Source organism: Cladophialophora immunda (assembly GCF_000835495.1).
Source record: "Cladophialophora immunda strain CBS 83496 unplaced genomic scaffold supercont1.5, whole genome shotgun sequence".
Classification (NCBI taxonomy): domain Eukaryota; kingdom Fungi; phylum Ascomycota; class Eurotiomycetes; order Chaetothyriales; family Herpotrichiellaceae; genus Cladophialophora; species Cladophialophora immunda.
The window spans coordinates 118,097-142,911 of NW_015622545.1; the positions used below are offsets into that span (position 1 = coordinate 118,097).

Sequence of the window (24,815 nt, forward strand, 5' to 3'; positions counted from 1 at the left end):
CCTGCGGTTCCGAGGCCGATGTTGAAGATGCACATGAGGAAGCACCCACTGATGGCCTGGTCAGTGACGGTGAAACGAATATGGTAGAGGCAACTTACCCCACGAGGAGAGGTCTCCGGCCAATATACTCGCAGGCAATCAGGGACGAGAAGATCGAGACAATGAGCAAGACGAAACTGAGCCAAAGTCAGTGAGCCGGCTTCAAGTGTGTATAGGGACATAAGCGCTTACGTGATAATGGTCACAATGAATGGATCTTTGATGCCAGCCGTTTTGAAGAAGTACTATGACAGGATCAGTTATCAGGAACAACAAAGCTGGGAATCGCCCAGAAAATGCTTACTGTAGAGTATCCGAAAACGATGGGGGCGCCAGCGGTCCACTGGCTGCAAATGCCTATGCAGCCAGCCAGCGTTCTGCGCCAGTTGAGGCCCTGGAAGATCTCCAGCCAGGATGCGTCTTTGGACCTCTGGCTGAAAACTCGTTCGTTTTCAATACCGTGTTGAATGACGCGGTACTCGTATTCCTGTAGGCAAGCTCATCAGCAAACTACTACATGTCTTGTTTTTTGCGCAAAGACGTACCACATCGTAGTTTGGTGCAGTGCCGTACAACTTGAGCATGGAGCTCTTCGCTTTTTCATGCTCGCCCTTTCGAGCGTGGTGAAGGTGTGATTCCGGAACGAACCAGATCATGATGATGAGAATCTAAATAAATCAGCTTGACAAGACTTTGATTTGGAGATGATAGGCGCAAACATACACCAGTGAATAGAAACTCGGTAGCGATCAAGGGCTTCCATTTCGTTGGCTGGTTGATGACAACGAGTTGGGTAGCGACCGCACTGATCAATTGCCCGATAGCGATGAAGAGCTGGTACGCGCCGATCATGAGACCTCGAATTTGGAAGGGAGAAAGCTCCGAAACGTAGGTAATGAGGATTGACTGGGCCAGGCCAACTCCTGTGCGAACAAGGACCGCAGCCCCGAGCCAGCTCCTCCAGCCAGAAGCTGTGACTTCAGCAATCGAGCCACCAAGGAGGACGACGATGGCGCCCAGCATAGCCGGCCTGGTAGTTATAGGTCAGCAGAGGCGCTAAGCTAAGACCGCCATCATGCGCGTTGAGTTAGAGACTTACTTGCGACCGAAGCGATTGGCAAAGTAGCCCCCAGTGAACATACCCAATGTCTTGGACATTTCAGCGAAGCCTTGCCAGTACGAAACGACCTTGGCGCTAATGGCGGGTGCACCGTCGATCCTGGTGTCCGCCATTTGGCTGATGAAAGCCTGCATGGGGATTACATTTCCAGGGATTTGCTGCTGGAACTGCAGGATCGGTCAGCTTGGCCTTGTTCGAGTTGAGGTCTACTCACGCCATCATTGAGCGCCGCCCAATTGAGGATCATACAGAAGATGATGGCCTTCCAGAAGGTCTTGACCACAGTCCATCGTCCGAGAACTGACAAGTTAGCCCATGAGCATTTGGGAGGCTCGATGTAGCTGTGAAACTCACCAGCATATTTGGTCTCCAAGACTTCTCCATCCACGTTTTCCACATTCTCACCAACCTGTTGCATTGGCTCTTTATATTCCATATCGAGGGCGTGACTTGAGGTGTGAAGAGCAAGATGCCGAGCGTATGTCGCTATAGACAGAGACTGCGTGAGACAGAGAGATGCCGAGAGAGAACAACTTGAGATTGAGAGACTTATATATACTTCACTCTTGTGTGATCCACCGAGTTTCTGTGGTAGGCCCGCCTGCCCCAGTGCAGAAGATGGCTTTATTCCAATCATGAAGACTAGTCCACCCATGCTGAACCTACTTGTTCTCCACACTCGCGGAGAAACTATTCACGGGGCAAGTCACCTCAGGATTTGTCGTCCGGGACGTGTCCATCTCCGGTGCGACGGTGATGATCTTAGGCAAGACTCTCGCAAACGCGGGGGAGGGGCGGCGGAAGCAGGCTGAAGGAAGGTAGAGTTCCTCGACCGTGGCGACATTTGGATACGAATGTGTCCTGGTTTGCCGGTGCGGAATGCTGCATCAAGTCGTCGGGCGGCAGTGGTCCGACGATGGTCGAGTGGCCAAGTGTAAATACGAGATCTAGGCCGCTCGGCGAGTGAGAGGAGCATTGACAGGCGAAGCCACGCGAAAGGCTGGGCATGGTGCTAGATCTGCAAATTTGCTGTAGGCTAGGTCTGGCACTTGGTACTCCAAGTAGAACAATCAAGTGTATTGGCATTATCCGCACGTCATTGATAGTCATGGTCTCTTTATAAATTTCGAATATAGTATGTTTGAGCCGAAGTTGGGATGGGAACTAAAGCCGTTCAAGAGTGCATAAGGCCAGAATGGTGAGGTCTAAAAATCCCCTCGCCATCCCAATTTGCAGTATGTTGCCACCGCATGCTGTTTCGAATCTGTTCGGCTGCATACGCGAACAATGGATAGTCGTCTGCTGCTGTTGTAGACATCTACAGCTCGTTGAGTTTCATGCCTTGAAATGGTCGGCTCACTGTGAGCCGACGTATGGTGGGCGCTCGATGTCGATAGGGGACGAACCAAAGACTAGTCCGTCATAGGCTCTATCTGATCCGCATCGGCAGCACCTCCAGTTCTAAATCAGAGTTCATTGGCGCAGACAACGAGGGTCGGTCGTCCGATGGACGATTGTGACAGGAAAAAACCCGGTCGATCGCCATCGGAAGACAATGTCCCGAGAGGACAACTAGCCAGGGAATCCCGCATTTAACGAAAGCCCTTGCAACGTTGTTGCATTCTACGACCTTGCAGGTTGAGCGATAAAACTCTTTGCAACAAGTTCGGCTTTTTTTGGATCGATCCTATTCTGTTTTTTCGAATCAGCCCAGCATGTCGATGTCCATTGAGGAATGCGCAACTCCCCGGCCCCCAAAGCCAACCCCGCCAACGCCCGAAAATGTCTTTGACCAGCTCTCCATGAAAGATCGAGTGGTGTGCATTACAGGTGCTTCAGATGGCATTGGATGGGCGGTTGCCGAAGCCATGGCAGAGGCCGGAGCCAATCTGGCCCTCTGGTACAACACGAACGACGCAGCCAAATCCAAGGGGGCACAATTGGCGTCTAAACACGGTATCACGGTCAAAGCTTATCAAGTCGAAGTTTCAGACCCGTCGCGAGTGCAACAAGCTGTCGGGGAGGTGGCCAAGGACTTCGGCCGTCTGGATGTCTTCGTTGCAAACGCCGGGATGGCCATTTCCAAGCCAATCCTCGAGCAAACGGTGGACGAATATCGAAAGCAGATGTCAGTCAACGTGGATGGTGTCTTTTTCTGTGCCAAGTACGCAGGAGAGGTCTTCAAGCAACAAGGCCGGGGGAACTTGATCATCACGTCTAGCATGTCGGCTCACATTGTCAACGTTCCCGTGGACCAGCCGGTCTACAATGCCACCAAGGCCGCTGTGACCCATCTAGGCAAGAGCTTGGCGCGAGAGTGGCGGGATTTTGCACGCGTCAACATCGTCAGTCCCGGGTTCTTCCAGACAAAGATGGGAGCCTCACCGTTGTGCGAGAACGAGGGGCACCGGATGGCAGTGCTTGGGCGTCAAGGGCACGTGCGGGAAATCAAGGGTCTCTATCTGTATCTGGCGAGTGATGCGTCGAGCTTTCAGACTGGAAGCGATGTTCTCATTGACGGAGGCTATACTTTACCATGAACGCATATGGTGCTTTGGTCAAATCTATTCGTCGGGACACAAATTCCACCTTAGACAACTCTTTCCCAGACGGGGAATCTAATCAAGAGTGTCTTACCCATGACCGGACTGTCTCAATCGCTGTCGTAGATGTCAATGACCGCAAAAGATCCGACTCTGATGCCATCTGAGGAAGGATAAATCTATGTTATACGTGCCGCAAATGTGATAGCCAACATGCGGGGGTGCGCATATGGCAATCACTTCATCCTCCGGATGCTGATGGCTTGGCACAGCGGAGAAAGTACATATTCGGTTAGAGCGACAGAATGGGAATGGCGCTCCACCTGGCCATTCCTCCCTCGAGATGTTGTCTCACTACACACTACCATGAGTTATCAGGTGGTTCCGTGACGTCGAGATAAAGACTTGACTCAGTATCCACGCCAGCTATTTTCAAAAGATCCGCCCCTTGCGAGAGAGAAGTAACCAGAGCTTTCCAGAACTGCTTGAAACTCTTTGAACCTTGTTGCACGGGCCTTCTTTTCACACAGTATGTCGAGCTCCAGGTAAGTGGGACCCTTGGGCTCCGGTAGTCGGATGTAACACCACGCAAAACTCAAAGCAGTCGTCACGGCATAGAAAAAGCACGTCTTGCCCCGCGAGTTCAGCGCCGCTGGGTTGAGCATATGCGACGTGCCATTGTTCATTGCGATACTGATGGCGTTATACGCCGCACGCGCAAGGACAACTGACTTGACCCGGAGGCAGGTAGAAGGCACCTCGGCTACTAGGACGTAGCAAACCGGTCCGAGGGTCATGTCGTACACAAAGGTCAGAAGGATGAGGAGACTGGCTGTTGCCCACGATGTGGATGTCGATGGCCTGAGCGTTCCAACGATTCCGGCCGAGACAAGGATACAGAACGAAACAACTGACCCCGTCAGATATAGCCTTCGTCTTCCGATTCTGGGGAGCAGGAACCACGATAACTCCTCCTAGGATCGCCAGAGCATACATTCCCACTGCGAGGGTAAAAGAGGCTTGGACCCCAACTCCGGCCTGTTCAAAGAAGTAGGCTTCGAACCCAGTTAGTGTTGAACCGCTCATCGCCTGTGCGCAATAGACCATGCAGCAGATCTCCGTTCGGCGGAGGTTGGTCCCCTTGAAACAGTCCAGGATGGAGGCGGTCTCGCCGTGGAGATAACTTTCCGATATCATTCGTCTGTTTCATCATGGCAAGAATCCCGTCAACCGTGAAGCCGTTAAGTCTCATGGTGACAAGACGCAACAAGGATCGTTTCGCTTGGCGCAATTTTCCATGTCTTACAAGCCACCCTGCAGTGTATCAGAGTTGTTCAACTCGCTATATCCCCCGGAAGTCAACTCACATGGGCTCTCAGGAGCAAAAATAACGCCAGACAGGATCACAGCGGCAAACAACCATTGAAGGCCGAACGGGATTCGATATGACCACTGGGATGCATTGTTGACCAGCCCTCGCATCACAGCCACTCCCAATAACTGCCTGATCAGTCAGCACATATTCACATTGCTTAATAGATAAGCTCGCATTTGCACTGGCATGACTTCGCCAGCATATGTTGTCGACAGAGATTGAAAGGCGCCCCATGGAACACCTTTTCTCGTCGGCATCTGGATCCCGCATCTCTCCCATAGGCAAAGGTGTACCACATAAAATCTGAGATACCAATATCATTTCGATGTTCACGGCAAAGAACGCGGGAAACACAAATAACAGCATGAGGATCAGCGTCCCTATCATCGTCCATCGATGACCAAATCGATCGGTCCAAAGGCCGTTGAGGAAGAGACCCACGATCTCGCCAGAATTTGTCAAAGCTGCTTGCCATCTCGGGTTAATCTGGTATGTGACCGTCGTAGCCGAGTCTGGCCCGTGAACTGCAGATCCATAAGCCGCTCGAAAGGCCCGGAAGGCGTAAAAGCCGTTTATCAGCGTGGTGTCGTAGCCTTCCATGATGATCGTGCAGGAGAGGAGGAATGACCGGGCGATGGCTTTAGGGTAGAGACGACAGCCGGTGGAAAATGTCATCTTTCGTTCCATGGAAGCTGCTGCAGTCGCATCCCTTGAGGGCCCAAGGGGTTCAGGCACGGTGGCGAAGAAATCTCGCAACACATCATTCTTGGCGAGGCTGTCTCTCTCCTGCGTCTAGTTTGTCTGTTCGTCGCACACCCCTCCAAACTGGGTGTCGACAGCCGCCACAGAAGACTCGACCAGAGTATGATTGCCAGACGCAAATTCCACAAACTCTGAAGGGTGAGGGTCTTTGGTCGACGATGGGATATTGGTGAGTTCGGCCATCCCATCGTCCTTTTAATGGGTACCTAGGTGGTTAGTTGTTGCCGAATGCGATTCACTGGGCTGGGAATCGAGTCGTGACAGCCGGCGCACAGACCAAGTGGGTTGGCCTGACGAACTACGAGCTGGAGGTGTGGAAGGCAACTCGTGTTAAATGACCCAGAACTAACACCACCTGAGCATGATCTATGTGCCGGGTGGCAGGCATCGGAGCAAGGTGAGCCGACCCAAACACGAGGGATTGGCATCAAGTACACAGTGGGTTTCCTCTATTTCCCTATCATCTATTTCCGCCCTTTGTACGTTAGAATTTGGTTCTATCAATCAAAAACACATCGCACCTCCGTCTACCAAGAGATCTGCTCCCGTGATGTATCCTCCCGCCCGCCGACTACTCAACAGAATGATCGGCCCTGTGATCTCCTCAATATCACCCATTCTGCCAAAAGGACAGTGTGAAGCCCAGATATCGCGGATTGGCTTGAGACTATCACCGGCATTTAGGACAGTATCCATATACCCGGGGCTGATCGAATTGACTCGGATCCCGTGAACCGCCCATTCTGCTGCTAAATTGCGTGTCATATGACTGACGGCAGCTTTACTGACATTATATGCCAGCTGGGGCTGCGGGAAGTTGGTAGGATGTGCAGAGATCGAGGAGGTCAAGACGATGCTTCCACCCCGTTTTTGTTCGATCATGTGCTTTGCGACAGCGCGAGCGCAATGGAAGGAGCCCACCAAGTTCACATCGATGACCTTGCGAAATTGTTGGGAGGATGCTGCAATGGAGTGGACGCAGTCAACAATTCCCGCGAAACAACAGAGGATGTCGATGCTTTGTGCGGTGGCCACTGCTTGCTGAACTGCTTCCTCGACGGCTTGAGGACATGTGACGTCGACCGCGTAGGTGTACACCTGGTGTGGGAAGTCCTTCCGTAATGTGTCGACCTGAGCTTCAGAGGACTTTAAAGTTCCCGGTAAGTCGAATAGGCAAACTACAGAGAGTCCATGTTCGATGAGTGCTCTCGCAGCTACCAAGCCGAGAGAACCTGCGCCTCCTGTCAGGATCGCGCCCCCTTCCACTTTGAACCGTTCTGTAGCTGTGGCGGTATGACTGAGAGAAGAAGTCGAAGATATGCACGGCGCTGTCAGCGGGTTGGAGGACGACGATAGGGTCATGGTTGGAATGATACGCGACGCGAGCATCTCCCTTGCGTCTTCAACGGGGACACTCGTTGCCGGTTGGAGTTCACCCATTATGGCTCTTCCACGATGGACAGAGAGATGCCAGCAAGAAACCGGAAAATAATGATCTAAGCTCAATAAAGCTCAATATGTATAAGAAAATTAAAATTAGAGAATCTGGAATGCTAGGAAGAGGAGTTTTTTGGCAACAGGCTTGGAACCTCGCCCCAAAGAACCATGGTTAATTGTCCACGGCATCGGCTTGCTGTGCTCCGTATAGAGGATTGTCTTACAAGGGTTTGATCCGCACAAACTAATTCAAGCGAGCGTCCAGGTAATCTAAGACTTCCGACAAGTGAGAGCCTTCGGCTCACAGTGCTCCGAACACCAACCGCCTCTCCGAAGCCCCTGTTCTCGTGGTACATTCTTTGCGCACTAGGTAATTTAACCTTTAATGGATTTTGCCTGGTAACAGATCTTAGTATTCTCGTGATTGCCTCTCAGATGGCCAGTGTCGGGGAATCTGCCATGCGTGTCTGGTGGGTGGCAGCGTGGAACAGCGCTGCCCCAGATGCCAGCGTTTCTGTTCCTCTCTAGCAGTCCTGGTTTAGACACCACATTTACCACCTCGAGCTTTAATCAATCTTCATAAAGTGCCATTCCCCCTAGGACAGGGATGTCGCGTCTACCAGGTCACATACTAGATCAAACTGCCCACCCGTTGCTCTGAACGCGCCCTTGCGCCCCGTGGTCGATATCCTCTCATATACCTGAACCGCTCTCAAAATCCTCCCTTCTGCAACCAAGCATTCTCCCAACATATTCAAAGTCGAAATATGGACTTAGTCTACGAATTTCTTGTCGCCCGTACTCTCGAGGTGGAAAACGAGGTCAAGACAAATCAACATGCTCCGTCGAGAACCCTGATAGCGCTCGCTGGTGTTCCCGGTGCTGGGAAGTCAACAGTTGCCAGAGAAGTTGTCAACAGACTGAATAAGCTGGCGGGCACTGCATATGCGACCGTTCTACCTATGGATGGCTTTCACCTTCCACGTGTAGCCCTTGATTTGTTGCCCAACAGTGGTGAATTACACGCTCGGAGGGGTGCCCCGTGGACGTTTGACGCGCAGGGAGTGGTGAATCTGGTGAAGCTGTTGGACCAATCGAGACGAGACGGCTCATGGCTGTCGAGAAGCGTCCTAGCGCCTGCATTTGATCATGTCGCCAAAGATCCGGTTGTCGACGCCATCATTGTGTCTCCAGATACCTCGACAGTCATATTGGAAGGGAATTGGTTGCTTTTGGATGAAAGTCCCTGGTCTACCATTAGCGCCATGGTGGACGATACTTGGTTTGTGGACGTATTGCCCGAACTTGCTCGACACCGGATAGCGCAACGACACATCCAAAGTGGGATTGAGAACAACTGGGACGCTGCCGTGAAACGGGCAGAGTACAATGATTTGCCCAATGGAGAACTGGCGCGCGCGAAGCTGATCCAACCCAGGATCACCATCCGCAGCGTTGAAGAATACCGGAACGGTGTAAGGAAATTGTCCGACCTCAGGCACTTGTGAATTTATGCGTCTGGAATGGGACGACTGAGCAATGAAGTTTGTCAAGAACCTTTGGAAGGAATCGTATGCAAACTCGAAGAATGCTCTCGTGCTGCCAATACAATGCAACGAAGTCGTACGGAGCACTTTATCAACTCCCTTTTGCTCTCCAGCTGCCTTTTCAGCCTTAGTACTAGCTATATGCACCTATAAGCATCCTGTAGACTAATCTGGAATGCTATTGTTGCCCAAAGCACTTCGTTCGTACCCTGACTTGATGCCTGTCTTTGCCAACTGCGGCGACTTTCTCATCGCAGCGTGCTTCTTTTGAGAAGTTGGCGACTAGACCCAGAGGAGTGTGCATATGCTCCTGGGATCGAGAACATATCTTAGATGCCCCCCTTTCCCACCTCGTGCCTTGGATCCGCCGTCGCCTCTCGCGATACCATTGGCTGCAATAAAAGCAGCATAGGTCTCTTACACGTGATGCGCCACGGCTGCAATAGCCGTCAACCCCGCAAGAATCTTTCAACTTCCTGAGCAAACGCCGCACTGTCGCCACATCTTGGTTTGTTTTCTTCAACCTCCCCTCTGTGGCAGCGAGCAGTCGTGTGATAAATCTACGCCGAGCTGCGAGCACCAGCGCGAGAAGCTCGCACACTGTAATTCGACATGATGACTGCTTTGTCTCCAACATGAACAGGAACCGGAGAGGAGCTCCTCGTCTGTCGGACCGGGCATGTACAGAATGCCAACGCAGAAAGACCCGCTGCGCTCTCGGGGTCGAAGGGGCTCCTTGCGTATACTGCGCAAAGACCGGGAAAGAATGCGTTATTGCAGGGCCACCGCCACGGACGTCGCTCACTCGAAAAAACCTCCAAGCCGCTGAAATACGCTGCAGACGACTCGAGGCTATCCTCCGTCGTGTTCGTCCTGACATAAGACTCGAAGACGAGCTTGGCCGCTCAGATGACGATCTGGAGTCTCCAACCCCTCCAAGCCCTCCAGCCGCACCGGATACGACAGACTCTACACTAAATCCTGGGAAAGCACCCTTGGCTTCCGAGCTCGAATGGCACGAGATCTCCCATTTTGGTGATGACGACGATCAAAACCACCCAGATAACGGACCCTCGAAAGATGGGATGATGTCTCTTGATTCTTCGGGCTACCTTGGTGAGTGGCTCGAAGTTGCTTCATACACCAAAGATGAGCTTCTAACTGTCTTAGGAATCACGGCTGGCTCAAGTTTGTTGAAGTCGATCTCATCATTTCTGCCACCTGTAAGCCCTAACTCCGCCGGGCCACCTACCCAAACATGTAAATCGGTTGACTCAACCGCACGGTCTCAAGACTTCTTTTTCTCGGCGAGGATGGCAAGAGGATTGGCACAGGACCTTCTGATTGAGGCTTACTTCGTGGCGTATAATTCGTCTTATCCCATCGTCCACGAACGAACGTTTCGTCAACAGCATAGCCAAAAGCATCGAATACCATCACAATCTCCTTGGCACATTGTATCCTTCATGGTGCTTGCCATTGGTGAATGGGTCAGTGGGTATTGCACGGACGAACCGTCGCTGTATTACGAAGCTGGGCGAGCCCGATTGCGTACTGAAATACTGGAGTCGGGAAATACCATGACAGTGCAAGCTCTGTTGCTCCTGGGAAACTATCTGCAAAAGAGAGATCGCCCCAACACCGGTTACAACTTCATCGGCATCGCCTATCGAGTCGCACTGGGTCTGGGATTGCACCGAGAGATCCTCCCCGACAAGTCCAAACGCAGCCTCGCACAACAGCACCGGAGAGCGCTGTTCTGGACGCTGTATTGTTTCGATAGTGGCTTTAGTCTCACTACTGGACGCCCCATCACGGTTGCCGACATTTTCATTGACGCAGAAAAACCTAAGAACATTGTGGACGCAGATTGTGACGCCTCCTCTACTCTGCCTCGAGAAGTCGACCACCCTACAGTATATTCCGCCCTAAATGCACAAGCTCGTCTGGCAGTCATAGCGAACGGCGCATATTGCGAAATCTTGTGCGGAAGGAGAAACCCGGAGCCACACAGTTCGGCGATCGCTGAGGAGCGGAAACTTCAGCATTGGCGAGACTCTCTTCCCGCTTACTTTCGGACCCCTAACGTACCCACGTGGTTTCTCGGGCCCCGTCAAATTGTGCTCTGGAAGGAAGCAAACCTGCGCATTCTGATCTTGATGGCAAAGCAGCGTCGATATGATGACCTGCAACATCGGGTGGAACTGGCGGCAGAGCTTCAACGCGTGGCCGCCGAAGCTATTGTCGATATAGCCACTTTCTGCCAGAGACATCCCGAGGCTGTCCACACTGGACTGAGCTGGTACGTTGTCTACTTCCTACTCCAGGGGATTCTGGCTATGGGCGTTTCCGAGGCGAGACGAGCGTCTCTATTAACGGAAGGCGAGTCAAAAAGGACGATTCCAGCCTGCGATGTCGCTTTGGCGAAAGCCGCCGGCTGCCTCGAGAACCTTGGGGGTTCGAACAAAGCCGCCGTCCGGACTCTCCAGATTCTGGATCGGCTGCGTAACACATTACAGGGTACATCAGCGCCTCCGCCAACTTCGGCAGCCCATGAGACGGCCCCGACTTCATCACGGTCCATGCTTCCCTCATCTTCGATCCAGGCCGGCGTCCGGGACGATTCATCGTCGCCCAATTTTAGCCACAGCAGGTCGGCAATGTCTGACGGGAATCCATTCTCGGCTCTGAATGCGCCACTAGTGGCATCAAATGTCTCCCCTGATGGGACAATCGCGGCCAATTTCGTAGATGAAAATTGGGTTGCTACAGTTGACCCGTCTCTCCACTTCTTCCTGGACCATGTCGATGGCATTGATTGTTGGTTCCAAGGTATGCATGGATTTCCGGGCACTTTGGAACAGGACGAGTTCTCGTACACGACTAGCAGCGTATCCACTATTCGGAGTGCTATGCCCGCTCAGATTCCTTGGTCGAATTCTGGCAACGTGTTTGATGAAAGTGAACTGTTTATCCAAAACAACTTCGGATGACCGAAGTCATTGGGAAGGGTTGGGACATGTATGTTAGTGAGGTTGGCTCGTCGATCGTGTCAACGGCGTTGTGCCAGGTACGGGTATTCACTTCTGGATGCTCATTTCCGTTCACTCGTTATCTACAACGTTGAACGGTCGCTGAGCATACAGTATCTTGTATTTCAGACACCGAGCTTTTTGTGTTGGGGGGGGGGGGGGGGATCCAAGGACTCCTCTCGCTAGTCTCGATGCCTAAACACAAAGGACAGGATTCAAAACCGAGCTGAACGACCGGTTCCATACATTGTGATAGATGTGAGCTTTGCCTAGGAGAATAGTGTGAGACCCCTGGATTTTGGCGAAGTTATCTAAGTCAAGGAATCGGCACGATCACTAGTGGTACTTCGTTGACGAAAACGGAAGGAAAACATACATCGTGAGCCTCACGGCCGTCTCTCGCTGACAACACCGCCGCATGAGAAAGGAGCCCGAGTGCCTGCCATGTCCGATGACAGTCGTTGTTAGGCCTTAGCGCCTTAGCACCCAGAACATAGATAGATAGTAGTCAGACACTCTCCTTCATAGACACTATAATACAATATACCGCCCTAGAACACTTGTCAGACCCTCTACCGGTCAACATCGTCCAATCCCGTGGGGCAAAAACTGGAGAAACGAATACTCTAGTCGATAATCCCCACGCTTTGACCAACATACCCACCCTCAGGCTATCAAAGTATACTGGAAGTTCAATTTTGTCCACGGCTCCACCCTCATGGATGACCACTAGCTTCTTGACGAGAATTTGCAATAACGCACCTGTATGACCAAATATTTTGAAGGGACGGCACAGGAAGGTAGGATTAGACTTCACTAGCTGCGAGCTAAAGAGTCGAGTATTCAGCAACTTGGCAGCCATTTTGGACAGCGCTCACTCCTTGACTACCAAGCAAGAAGGCAAACGAGTGACCAGGATGGTGAGGCTCAGTTTCAGCTGCGCCTCAGTGTGAGCTGCTCAGGCTGATCAGGCTCACTGCTCGACCTGCTCCCTCTCATGCAGACGTAGCTGATCTTCTTGGTGGTCGTTCTGCAGCAGATTCTAGGCACTACAGAATGCGGCATCCGCAGAGGGAATAGGTTTCGTGCTTGTCCTCATGGTCGAGAGCAAATATTCAGCTGTGAAGCTCCCTGCACTGCCTTCAGTCCTCCTCTGGGGTTGTCCATTGGCAACTGGCATTTGTAGGGCTGGGTGCGGGGTCTGATTAGCACACTCGCAAACACTCAATCTGAGCAACTCACAAGCGACGGTAAGGAGGGATTTCTCACGAGTCGCTTGCTAGTGACGAATCCGGGCTCTGTACTACCACCACACCAGAGATGTTGGAACGCGTGGTGCAATTCAATTTGCTCTGGCCACAGCAGATGGGTGACACTCGTTCTAAACCCAGAGCACATATTTCATCTCCCAGCTGGCTATCTGGAGCAGAGAAAGAGTCATAATTCCTTCCATCCCGGCACCAAGGCTCTCTGAGACACAGAGATACTTACTCCGACCACCAACGTAACAATGGCCCCTTCTCGCGGTAGATCCTCAATTCGAGATCTTCAACGCCTGCTTGCCGTGCGACAAGCTAAGACAAGCAGATTTAACCCTCCGAACGTTCGAGGATTGCCCGGAGACAGCCTCCAGTGCCAGTAATGCAAACAGACCGGAAGCGCAGGCGAAATCAGAAGACGTGGGAAACACCAATCAAGATTCAGTGGCATCTGAAGGTCTGTCCGTCCATTCATCCAAGTTCAAACGTGGCTTGAACGTAACTTGAAAGCTTAAACATCGGTATACACAGTGAAGAGCCTTGTCAAGGTTATTTGTGATCTCCAAAAAGACGAAAAGATGCGGCTGTCTGAGTTCAAACCCCTGTTAAAGGCCTGCCGCTCACATGTGAATGTTGATATCGATCGGATCGCTCGTTACGCAATCCACTATAATTTAATTTAAGTCGCAAGGTACCTCGTCGACGACGAAGGGGCAAATCTAAGGTCGCGAGACACATCATGGGAAGATCGGCTGTGTTCTATGCAGCCAAGCTGGGTACAGCAGGCCCGCTCAGTGATCTTGTTCAATCCTTGGATGATGATAAATATATTCAAAGCGAACTACGCCATCAAAACGTGCTCAATTGTCTTATCCAAGCCTTGGACGACGATTAATATGTTCAAAGCGAACTACGCCATCAAGACGCGGGCAGCAAGACACCTCTGGGCTATGCATTCGGATGGGGAGCGCTACCATCGTATCTTGCTACCGAATTCTGTCTTGCATATGGTGCTAATCCAGATACTCGAGGCAACTACGATAATTCTGCTCGGGATCGCGTCCGCCTTGTTCGTGGATTTCGGCATGACTGGTTCCATCTTCTTTTTGCCTTGTATGGATCGGTTTCAGGTAATCAATGTTTTGATTTTCCCTTATATGTGAGATTTGAAATTCGGGGCCACGATACCGAGAGCTATACCACAACACTAAGGAGGTTGAGAACCAGACTTTTGAAAAGAGAGGAGCAAAAGAGGTGGATTTCGAGTACTGAGAATTCGTTCCGGATGCATGTTCCATGGACCAACTTGAGCAAATCTGCTAGCTTGAAAAGAAAGAGTGCTGATGCTATCTAGAGTCTCCTAATATTCGTATGATCTGCTCAGCGATTCCGGCTCAAACTAACAAATGCCTGGGTATTTTGAGCTGCATGTCGGGCCAGTCTGTTTTCGATCAACAAAACTGCCTCCAATATTTCAGTTGGTGCTTCCACGAACCTCCCGCTGTTCCGGGTGATCCATATATCAACTATAGGGTCTGTTCTTATGATATCTTGGACGAAAAACCTTATGCCATTACAGTAAGTTGAATGATGAGTCTGTCATTTCGAGCTAACAATATCAGTTTCCGTGTCTTGTATTGCGGGACATGTTTACTTTCACCAGATCGAGAAAAAAAGCCCAAGAACTGAGACACTCGATTGGTTCGCGGAGAGCTGAGAAATACATTCAAGTTGAGCGAACCCTGGACGAAACATACTATCCATCACTCTCACATGCAGTACTTAGCCACAGGAACCAGAACCAGGTCGTTACGAGAGAATGTAAAAATCTGACAGATGGATCGGCAATACCTGAAGTTGAGCGACCTATTCTCGTAGTTCCGCAGTACTGGATCTGGAAACTAGAGAATTATGTTGTGTCGGCATTTTCACCTCCTGGAAAGACCTTTCAAGACATCCATATGCTCCTTCGAGGTATGAACGAGAAGAGTGGGCAAGAAAAAGCCTCGAGGGTGAAAATTGGGAAAGCTCTATGTCTGCTGAGCAATACACTGTGCGCGTCCTTGTCGCACAGATCAACCAATTTGGAGCAGTTCAGAGAAAACACTTCCCTTCGCCTCTCGACATCTTCGAACGTAGTGTGGTCCGAGTCCTGTCCACTGTGACCGAGTACGTGCGAAACCAGGATTTTGGAGACCTCGGATCACTAGAGAGACCGAGTTTGTGACAGATATTGCCGACGTAAGAGATGAGTTGGCATGGTGGATGATATTCTCCGTCAGCAGGAAGTACTCTTGGAGAAGATGGTGCAAGAGATTGATTATGTCCTACCACCTGAAGAAAGCGGAAAATTGGCAAAGGCAAAAATGCAGGTCAAAGACTACCGCGAAAGAGTGCAGAAAGTCGACAGAGACGCCGAGCGAGTTGACAAAACGATTCAAGATCAACTGAACCTCAAACGAACATATGCCAGCAGTTAACGATGCGCGTGCCAGCATGAGGGACGCTCGAATTAGCTTACTGCCAAGCATGGCAGTCATCAGGTTCACTATTATCACCATCCTTTTCGCTCCGATAGCATTCATGACCAGCCTTCTGGCTCTGCCAATCGAGGAGCTGGCGAAGTACAAAAGGACGTCCGGAGATGAAGGTGTCTACTCTTCTGGATTCATTACATGGTCGTTTTGTGAGCAAATTGCCCTCGAGTATGTATATGATTCTGTGGAAACTGATGCTTCATAGTTGTTGCCGAGCTTGCGACTTTGCTCGTCACCAGCGGGCTCGTGTGGTTAGCAATGCTATACTTGCCACGCCACCTCTTTATGCAGAGCTCTGCTGGAGCCACGAAGGCTAACAGCACAACAAGCGAAGACGGAGGCGAAGTTAGGAAAGATATAGACTCATAGAGGGCACCGAAGCCAGTATAAAAGGAAGAAAGGGGAGTATTAGTCCAAGAAGAATTTCGGTATCTGAGAATGTTCTAAGGCGTTCTGGCAAACCGACCGACGTGGAAAGAAGCCCCTAATGCAGTCAGCATTATAGAACGACACGGAATGATCACGACGGGTATGCAGCGGGGGAGTATAATTGAGTCTCGATTTTTCATCCCTTCATATTGGAAGATAAATTTCCATCTTGCAGAAGTACTCCAGAGTTCACCAAGAACAAATTCACTTTCACATCCTAACGTCAAAGCGCACAAAATACTGGAAGAAAGAACGTAATGACCGCAAAAAGAGAGACGACCTGGAGACGAAGAGATAAATGGACGGGACCAAGCAGAATTCAAAGGGCCAGTACCCCTAAGACCAGAACGAAGAGGTGGCAGAGGGAACTACGAAGAGAAAATGACTTGAAGTAGCAGTCAAAGTTCGTCTCATCCTAGTTCCACCAAAATCGATCCTTCCCCGGCACGTACCCATATCCTAATTGGGAATAACACTTGCCCGTTTTAGGTCAGCAGCTATTGTCAGATATAGGACCGTGTGAATACACTGAGGGATGCAGGTATTGCCTACTTAGGCTGCCCAGCCGGTTAGGGCAGAAATCGATTTAAGTCGGGATCGAAGGAATGGAATCTTTGTATCGATGCCCTTACCTAATTAGGCAGATTTTTTCCGCGAGCAAATCCCTGACAGCCCATACCCAGTAAATGCCTTGGTCTGAAAGAAGTGATGAAGCTAAGTTGAAGAACGTGAAGCCTAGTCGCGTGCTTTCCATAACTGATACGGGCTGGTAAGTTATGGAACAGTGTGGAGGTGGAAGTCGATAATATGAAATTCGATGCTGGATGCTGACGGCCTAGCCTCTGTGGTCTCCTTGTCATGTAGGATCGAAGGAACCGGGATAGCCCAGAATGTACAAGATCCTGCGATTTCATGATTTGCATCTTGGATCTCTCGTTACGATACTCTTGGCCCTTTGTCTTTTGTGACCAGCCCAAACAAATATGGCGGCAAGAATTGTCGAGCCAGTACCTTGTCACTGGAAAAAGAGTTTCATCCGATCTACGCTCAATGTTCGGATATATGCATGTACAGAGCGACCCGACATCGCTGGAGTTTCAACTGGCGTTATTATTCCTTCTTTGGTTTCACATTGACAATGCCTTCTTTAACGATAACTACGACTCGCACTTTGGCGTTTCCCTTAGTGCTTATGTGAGAGGGTATTGTACCTGACCAGAGGAAGCAGCAGGCTCCTGCTCACTTGTGTTGGTAAGACAAGGAGGAAGAGTGACAGAGGTTCAAGCATCCATAGGTTCAAGCATCCATAAGTACAAAGTGCCGCTGAGCAATATAAATACTGTTGAGATCCCGCTCATGGTCTTCACTTTCTCTACAGTCCTTCTCCTTGCACAAGATTCCAGTTGACCTCCACCAACCTGATTGATACACCTGTCCACCATTGGCTTCGGCGGCTTGACTCCTTTCTTTTCACTCGGCTCGACGGATACACTCGTTCTTCCCGACTTATACCGCAACCATGAAAGCCTTGTCCATGGCTGCCTTCGCTTCCACTCTTGCCGCTCCGACTCTCACAACACCAGTTTCGGAAAACCATAACACCCTCACAAAGAGGAGCGACTTTACTTTCATGCTGGCCTATGGAAGTTCAGGGAGTTGTGCAAATAAGGGCCAGATCAACATCGGCACACTGAACTCCTGCCACACCGTCAGCTCTTTCACTGGCTTCGAACTAGTTTCCCGCGGGTCCAAGGTCGGGGGTAACTGCATCCAGCTCTTCTCAGGACAAGGGTGTACTGGGGAAAACTTTGGATTCGGCACGCTTGGGTCTTTGCCTCTGGGCGAGTGTGTTTTTGGCGCAGGTGGTGCAACTGCCACCAGTATCTTTTATGGGGACTGCTGAAAGTTGGCTCCATAGTCGGAGACACGAAATTCTTTTCTCAGGTCCAGTCTCAGTGATAGGTCTGAATCAATGTCGCTTCAACCTGAGCTCAAAGTGGCGAGAACGAATCACACGTATCGATGCATGGGCGAGGCGTGGATGTGTTCAGTTTTATTCACGTTGCTACTGACGGTATCCTCGAGATAGTCATCGAGTATTAGCTATAGGTGAAATCATCCCAGCCTACCGGGCCGAAAAGCATAACACACTTGCCATAGGCCGAAGATGATGGATGATAATTTGCGAATGGAGCTGACCCGCTACGCGCAGAGAAAAAGACGTGCGTAAAAAAGGCAAGTGTGCCGAGCAACCAGATGATGCCAAGACATGTAGTCTTTCACGTGACCCGTTGCGCCCCGCCTTTTGTGACTGAAGTAAATAACGACTAGTACTGGACAGGAATAGCCCACTGGTCAATTGTCCCCACCGAACAGTCTCGACTGCGGAACAACTCTCACCGTACCGTCACTTCTGTCACTACAACAATTTCCCTTCCCTTGCTGGCAGTCATATTACAGGCAGTATTTCGCTGTCCGTCTTGACACGGTCTCATCGCCTCAGCTGAGAGAACCTTGACTGACACCTGCTGTCGAAGACTACCGCCAATATGAGCGATTCTTCGACCGGCGATATGGTCAAGGACCTGCACAGAGATCTGGTGGGGAAATACAACAAACACGCAGCTGCGGTGGAGCAGTACTGGCGGAGCTTTGATCAGGGTCGACGAACACAATGCATCAAAGCCGGTGCAGCGGGAGGCGTCGTTCTCAAGCATCCTCTGGATCGGTCCCTGGGAAATGTTTACAAAATCATCCCCGAAATCAATCTGCGCGATATCACGAATCCCGAATCTGATATTCTCTTGGATCTCCTCAAACACCGTGCCACAACTACCCTCCTCGATCAATACATGACCGGTCTCAATGGCGGCCCTGGTGATCACGCCTTCATAAAACAGATGATGGACACCAGAAATCTCCACCTCGATGATCCTGACCCGAATGGCTTCACCCTTTTCCTGGACGAAGACCGGTATGGTCAGACTATGACGATCATGCGTGAAGCATCCCAAGTTCGGGCTGGGCTTGCACCTGCCATCAGGGCTAATCTTTGCGTTCCTCAAGAGCTCGGCGAACTGATACTGCAACGACAACTGTATGTGCTCCAGAGTCTCAACATTGTCATCGAGGACATCTTAGACATCGGCTCGAGAACGAGGGATCGGAAGAAACCATCCAAGAAGTCTGATAAAGCCGCGACCACTGCCCTTTCGAAACTCAGCATTCAAGAGCCAGCCAAAAGCCTCTCGATCCCAGATCTTATCACCAGCGCTGCGGACCAGAAAGCTACGCTTGAAGAGTTCTTGACTTTGCTCTCCACGGAGCCTGTCGTACTTACCCACGCTGTCAACCTCTGCTTCTTTAGCCGCCCTGAGCTGCTTCCTGATGAGAAGGGCCGTATTTTGCCGGTCCATACCGACAAGTACATCAGTGGTGCAGTGTTGGAGGCAGTGTACAACGCCATCAAAGCAGTTGCCATCTGGAGCTATATTGGTCGCCTCCTCGACCTCTTGGTCTCCCAGCCCGCCACGGACAAAACATTCAGAGCCATAATTCTTCAAGAAATCTCCAATGTGTGTCACCTGGAATTCAGCCGCGCCCAAGCTCTCTTCAAACGTAACGTCCAAACAGCCACTGGAGTCAAGTGGTTCAAGAGGATGTCTAACGTATACGACAAAGCCGGCAACGCACGCGTGACCATGAAGGGTGACCCCGAAAGTTTGACGCGGACTGATCCGCAGCTCCACTACATGCTCCGCCTTTGTCAGCCTGAGAGTGACGCCTTGAAGGCCACGGAATGGATGAAGAAGTTGAGCGACCTTCATAATGCTCATCCTTCCGAGCGGGAGAAGCTCGAAGAGAGAGAAGCGGACTCACTCGGCGACTTGGCCGTCATCACATCCTTCGTGCAAGTCCTGTCGCCATCAATATCTATGCCCTCACTCTCTCGCAAGAAAAACCAGATGTTTGTAGCTCGGTCCCAAGAGCTCGACGCGGAAATGAACGAACTCAAGTCTAAGATTGATCTACGAGACTTCGTTGTCCCAATCGATAACCTTCTTGAACCCCGGGTGGCATCGAAAACACTCACTCTCCTGGATCACTTCATCATCGAAAATGCTGGCACCAAAATGGGATTTCTCTATCAAGATCTGATTGAGGAATGCCTCGCCGAGATTGAGAGGCAGTACAAGCTAGCAAAGGACCGAACGGAGCAGAAAAGACCAGCCGAGGTAGAACCCACTCCGCCACCTGTGCCAGAACCGCGAGAGAAGCGTCTTGAGCAACGCAAACAGAAAGAGAAGACCCGGCCCTCTCATTCTTCTGTCTTCGAAATTGTCGCAACCCCTGAGGAGGAAGAGCCTCTTGAGGAAGAGCAACCCACAATCTTCAAAGTTCGAGCATCCACAGCCGAGGTCTTTTCCACCTTGTTTGCCAAAGCAGAGTCGCGTGGCAGTGTGAGCTGGACGGCATTCGTATCGGCCATGACCGACTTGGGGTTCTCCGTGCTGCCTAAGACCGGCTCTGTGTACGCGTTCCTCCCTCCGGAGAATATGCACGTCAGCAAGTCGTTGACACTCCATCGGCCGCACAAATCAGAGATTGAGGGTTATCGTGCCATTCTGTACGCAAAGCGCTTGCGGAAAGTGTACGGGTGGAATGAAAGGACGTTCGAAGTAGATGAGTGAGGATGTAGAGGACAGTCAGCGCTCACGAACCGGTCTTTTTATGGAATATTAAGATATTGCCGACGCCATTCCAATCCGACGTCAGCTGTGGCAGCTGTTGTACCTGAGAGGAATGACAACAACTAACGAATGACAAACCATAAAATGAAAAATCGGAATTCGTTGCTTGATAAGCGCTCGCTCCAGGCAAGCTAACCTGATAGAAATCCCAGTACCTTCCTTCATGTTGGAATCTTCGGCTCGGACTCTGCGACTTGTGCAGACTCTTACCAGAGTCTCTGTGGAGGTATATCCGTCATCCTGCCGCTCTTGGTGCATTTGTTTATCACACACAGGCACGTCCGCGAGGACGAGAGTCTATTGTCGACCAAGTTCAACCACGGCACTCAGGGCCGGTCGCAGGCCGATAACGGACGCTGTGAGCTGGGCGTCAGTGGAGAAGTGATATGAAGACTTTTCACTGGACCTCTGTACCCGTGCTACTGCGGGCGCTCCATGCTTCCCCCACAGACATGAACTCTCCCCCAGTCGGTCTGGGATCCCGACCAAAGGAGAAGTGCGCCAGCCAGAGAGAGGTCTTAGCGGTCTCGTTCCGACGCAGGAGCGTGGACAGAAACAGAGCCCATGACCGATTAGAATTCATGCCGTACCGTCTTCCAGCAGCACCTTGGCAAAAAGGCCGGAGGCGGCGCCGAAGTACCAAACTTCATGGCGCACCACATGCTTCTGGAGCCATGGCCACTTCAATGAGGAAGCTGTTTAAAAGGAATACGTTGACAAGATATTGCTCCGGCTCTTGATATCTGGATATATCAACTAACTCACTCCCATACATACGAACTTTCCTGGCCGTCGTTCCCGGCTGCACGAGTCCAAATGGATGCCGGGTCTTCCTACAGAATCGTACACTGTTTCCATACCCTTTCAGTATAAGTTTCGTCAGTCAAAACTGGGCTTGCCGCTAGCTCTCTGCACGACTCACCTGCCAGGAGAGCTCAGATGCTAAGACCCAGTCCACATCGACTTGGATGATGTCTCCCGACATGACAAAGCCACGGCGGGACACGTCGTGCATGGCAAAGATTTTCTCCGCTATAGTCATTCCCCGTCTTCCTTTGGGCCTCTCGGAGAACAACGGCGGCCTCGCGCGTGCTCGAGCAGCGCTCTTAAGGGCTTCCAGGAGAGCTGAACACAGAAAGAGGACGTCTGCTTCCTGAGACGGTTGTAGGCTTTGTTGTTCGATCAGCCCATACCCTCCAAAATCAGGCTCAGTAACGCAGCGTTGTACCACCTCTTCTAGAGCTCCGACAACGTCAGCGACGTCGATATCCTGCAGGCCCTTTGAGACACGACGCAGGAATGTCAATAAATTCCCTTGATTTGGTGGAATGCGGTTGTCTCTAGTGATGGAGATCGTCGCGCCCGATGCTTGTTCGATCAGCGAGATGCACTTCAGCTCTGACCGGCGAGTTTCTCGGTCAGGTATGGCGACGGTGATACTTGATCGTCGGGTCATGTTCACGTTTTGTTTGTGGACAATGACAATTTTGTGGTCTACGCTTGGACCAGAATATCTTGCTTCACTGCCTGAGATAAGTACGACATCCAGAATACGGCTTTACACAGGCATCCGAAACATTCTATCAAAGTTTCAATTCGCAACCGGTACCAGCCACCGGGCTCGACGACATCGAAGTACGAAAAAGTGACCGAAGGCCCGAAAGCCGTCGTCGGGCCGTGAGCGGCAAGGTTGAAGTTACGCAAGCGTGCCTTGCGCATTATGCGGAACTCTTGCTCGGGAATCCACAACATGACCGGCGCTTCTGACCGCAGGCAGCCCCTTGTGAGACGAGAATCGGTAATGCTCACCGTTCGTCGTTTCCTCGCGAATTGTACCAATTCCCAGAACGAAATGAACCAACAAAAAGTCCCGGCGAATCCGTCGCTCTTCTCAAAATTTCATGTTGCAACACAGACCGAACAGGTTTCTCCCAAACTGTTATCAACCACAATCCAGACTTCCTCCCGAACAGCAGGACCGAAAACTGAAAATAAATATAGAAAAAATGATGGTCCCTTCTTCTACACGACTACGCGAAATGCTCGCAGACCCCAACAAGATCGTGGTCTGCCCCGGAGTCTACGACGGCATCAGCGCCCGCTTAGCACTAAATGAGGGCTTCGACACTCTATATATGACCGGTGCGGGCACGAGCATGTCTCGTCTTGGTGAGGCGGATCTGGTTCTGGCGACGATGACGGATATGAAGAACAACGTGGAGATGATATCCAACCTCGATCCATCTGTGCCTGTCATCGCCGACGCAGACACCGGATACGGCGCGCCCATCAACGTCGGTAGGACGGTGGCCGCATACATCAGAGCCGGCGTCGCCGCCTTCCACCTCGAGGACCAAGTCGTCAACAAACGATGTGGACATCTAGCCGGGAAGCAGCTCGTCTCCAAGGACGAATACCTCACGCGCATACGCGCGGCGGTGGAAACGAGAGTCTCCTGCAGTCCGATATCGTCATTATCGCCCGCACGGATGCCCTTCAGTCTCTGGGCTTGGAGGAGGCAATCAGCCGACTCGAAGCCGCAGTCGCAGCTGGAGCCGATGTCGCCTTCCTGGAGGCGATCTCGACCCGCGAGGAAGCCGAAGCGGTTTGTCGAGTCTTCAACCCACAGAGCGTGCCCATCATGTACGGAATGGTGCAGGAGAGCAAGGCGTACAAATTGAGCCCCGTCGAGGCTAAGAACATGGGTTTCAAGATCATTGTGTTCGCGTCCCTTTGTCTCGCCCCGACCTTTTTGGCTGTCTCAAAGGCTTTAAGGACGTTGAAGGAGCAGGGAGATTGTGAGAGATATGGTCCTGATGCCTCGCCGCATCGACTTTTTGACGCCTGTGGCATGCAGAAATTGATAGAATTCGACCGGCTCGTGGCTAATCCGTCGGATTAGACATTGCCGATGAAAATTCACAAAACAAAATAAATTCTGCCATTATTGGGCCTTTAAGAAAAATTGGTCGGAAAGTGATGTGCACCACCTTCACTCTTTGAGACAGTGAGATGCTCATTTGATTTGGGTCCTACGGTGGGAGTTTCGGCGGACCACGTTGTGTCGTGGGAGGAATGAATGGGTTGCAAGCACTGTTGTTTCTCTCACAGTTCCACCAAACAGCCACGGGCTCTTGTATATATGAATCAGAGAGCCTTGAACAACTCTCGAAAAAGACACACTTCGAGGTTGACGGTTCGTTGTGACATCTCCGCCTTCCTTCCTCAAGACAAGGGTCTCGGTTCATAAGTAATCCAAAAATGAAGCTCGAATAGCGGTTAACCATCGTAGCTGGATAACCAACCCCCCACCCCCCTTCCCCGGCTTAGAGCGACTTACGACTCCGGAGAAGGATCACAAGATGTAGCGGAAGTTGATGTGGTCATCGCAGGTCTCCTCGAAAGACAGACCTACACCGGGATGTCCCTCTCCTCTCCTCTCATAATCACTGACCTCCCGGTCTTTCCTTGTGTTTGCACGCGCCATCAGGGCTCTAGCTGCGATCGTGCACGTCATGGCCAGGACCACAAAGCCTAGAAGAATGCCGTGACCTTCAAAATAGCGAGGGGGCCGGGTGTAGATCTGGGCTCCGCTCATGCTCATGCCCTGGGCGACGATCATGGCGAAGCCCCAGGAGATGGCGCGTTTGGTGTTGCCGCAGGAGTTCATCTGAATCCAGGCGATTTGCAGGACGGAGGATGGGTACGTCCCGGCGACCAGGAGACACGCGCCCAACATGCCGACCTCCTTTCCGGCTGTGCTGATCAGAATGACCAGACCCAGGACGCAGGACGCCAAAGATCCGAGAATGAACCACGATTTGTTTCGATAGTAGTCCGACAAAAATCCTATGGCGAGCATACTGAAGAAGGCGCACGCGTATGGGATGATAGTGAAAAGCTGGGCGTCGACCTTGCTGTAGCCAAATTCATTGACGATGGTTGGGAGAAACGCGCCCGTGCATGCGAGCAGGGTCGCATTGG

General features: G+C 51.4%; 11 protein-coding genes across 12 annotated transcripts; 8 read left to right on the forward strand and 3 right to left on the reverse strand.

The window, feature by feature from the left end:
• Positions 1-2,874: 2,874 nt before the first annotated feature.
• On the forward strand, positions 2,875-3,699 carry PV07_08416 (uncharacterized protein; the record flags this gene model as incomplete). The annotated part of the gene is made up of 1 exon (XM_016395579.1): positions 2,875-3,699. One exon carries the CDS (start codon positions 2,875-2,877, stop codon positions 3,697-3,699), a length of 825 nt encoding a protein of 274 aa, XP_016245435.1.
• Positions 3,700-4,112: 413 nt separating this feature from the next.
• On the reverse strand, positions 4,113-5,752 carry PV07_08417 (uncharacterized protein; the record flags this gene model as incomplete). Its single annotated transcript, XM_016395580.1, has 4 exons — positions 4,113-4,676; positions 4,766-5,016; positions 5,070-5,202; positions 5,390-5,752. The coding sequence occupies 4 exons, from the start codon at positions 5,750-5,752 to the stop codon at positions 4,113-4,115; spliced, it is 1,311 nt and encodes a 436-aa protein (XP_016245436.1).
• A 591-nt stretch (positions 5,753-6,343) lies between these two features.
• Positions 6,344-7,279, reverse strand: PV07_08418 (uncharacterized protein; the record flags this gene model as incomplete). The annotated part of the gene is made up of 1 exon (XM_016395581.1): positions 6,344-7,279. One exon carries the CDS (start codon positions 7,277-7,279, stop codon positions 6,344-6,346), a length of 936 nt encoding a protein of 311 aa, XP_016245437.1.
• Positions 7,280-8,043: 764 nt separating this feature from the next.
• PV07_08419 (uncharacterized protein) lies at positions 8,044-8,784 on the forward strand (the record flags this gene model as incomplete). Its single annotated transcript, XM_016395582.1, has 1 exon — positions 8,044-8,784. The coding sequence occupies one exon, from the start codon at positions 8,044-8,046 to the stop codon at positions 8,782-8,784; it is 741 nt and encodes a 246-aa protein (XP_016245438.1).
• Positions 8,785-9,314: 530 nt separating this feature from the next.
• PV07_08420 lies at positions 9,315-12,003 on the forward strand. 2 transcript variants are annotated; one of them, XM_016395584.1, is made up of 3 exons: positions 9,315-9,939; positions 9,994-11,125; positions 11,219-12,003. In XM_016395584.1, the coding sequence occupies exons 1-3, from the start codon at positions 9,459-9,461 to the stop codon at positions 11,814-11,816; spliced, it is 2,211 nt and encodes a 736-aa protein (XP_016245440.1). In that variant the 5' UTR covers positions 9,315-9,458; the 3' UTR covers positions 11,817-12,003. The 2 variants fall into 2 exon arrangements, with proteins under 2 accessions (XP_016245440.1, XP_016245439.1); XM_016395583.1 differs by having other exon boundaries at positions 9,994-12,003.
• Positions 12,004-15,372: 3,369 nt separating this feature from the next.
• On the forward strand, positions 15,373-15,594 carry PV07_08421 (uncharacterized protein; the record flags this gene model as incomplete). The annotated part of the gene is made up of 1 exon (XM_016395585.1): positions 15,373-15,594. One exon carries the CDS (start codon positions 15,373-15,375, stop codon positions 15,592-15,594), a length of 222 nt encoding a protein of 73 aa, XP_016245441.1.
• PV07_08422 (uncharacterized protein) lies at positions 15,418-16,020 on the forward strand (the record flags this gene model as incomplete). The annotated part of the gene is made up of 3 exons (XM_016395586.1): positions 15,418-15,589; positions 15,651-15,800; positions 15,857-16,020. The coding sequence occupies 3 exons, from the start codon at positions 15,418-15,420 to the stop codon at positions 16,018-16,020; spliced, it is 486 nt and encodes a 161-aa protein (XP_016245442.1).
• A 1,579-nt stretch (positions 16,021-17,599) lies between these two features.
• PV07_08423 (uncharacterized protein) lies at positions 17,600-17,983 on the forward strand (the record flags this gene model as incomplete). Its single annotated transcript, XM_016395587.1, has 1 exon — positions 17,600-17,983. The coding sequence occupies one exon, from the start codon at positions 17,600-17,602 to the stop codon at positions 17,981-17,983; it is 384 nt and encodes a 127-aa protein (XP_016245443.1).
• A 524-nt stretch (positions 17,984-18,507) lies between these two features.
• On the forward strand, positions 18,508-21,457 carry PV07_08424 (uncharacterized protein). Its single transcript, XM_016395588.1, has one exon. It carries the CDS (start codon positions 18,630-18,632, stop codon positions 20,769-20,771), a length of 2,142 nt encoding a protein of 713 aa, XP_016245444.1. The 5' UTR covers positions 18,508-18,629; the 3' UTR covers positions 20,772-21,457.
• Positions 21,458-21,664: 207 nt separating this feature from the next.
• Positions 21,665-22,287, reverse strand: PV07_08425 (uncharacterized protein; the record flags this gene model as incomplete). Its single annotated transcript, XM_016395589.1, has 2 exons — positions 21,665-21,679; positions 21,754-22,287. 2 exons carry the CDS (start codon positions 22,285-22,287, stop codon positions 21,665-21,667), a joined length of 549 nt encoding a protein of 182 aa, XP_016245445.1.
• Positions 22,277-23,986, forward strand: PV07_08426 (uncharacterized protein). The gene is made up of 2 exons (XM_016395590.1): positions 22,277-23,269; positions 23,293-23,986. The coding sequence occupies exons 1-2, from the start codon at positions 22,733-22,735 to the stop codon at positions 23,731-23,733; spliced, it is 978 nt and encodes a 325-aa protein (XP_016245446.1). The 5' UTR covers positions 22,277-22,732; the 3' UTR covers positions 23,734-23,986.
• Positions 23,987-24,815: the final 829 nt, after the last annotated feature.

Bases quoted from the DNA above. Each gene is read 5' to 3' on its own strand.
- PV07_08420 (XM_016395583.1), top strand. From the start codon at position 9,459: ATGAACAGGAACCGGAGAGGAGCTCCTCGTCTGTCGGACCGGGCATGT. The intron at 9,940-9,993 runs GTGAGTGGCTCG...TAACTGTCTTAG, and splicing joins TGATTCTTCGGGCTACCTTG to GAATCACGGCTGGCTCAAGT.
- PV07_08424 (XM_016395588.1), top strand. From the start codon at position 18,630: ATGAGCGATTCTTCGACCGGCGATATGGTCAAGGACCTGCACAGAGAT.
- PV07_08426 (XM_016395590.1), top strand. From the start codon at position 22,733: ATGTTGCAACACAGACCGAACAGGTTTCTCCCAAACTGTTATCAACCA.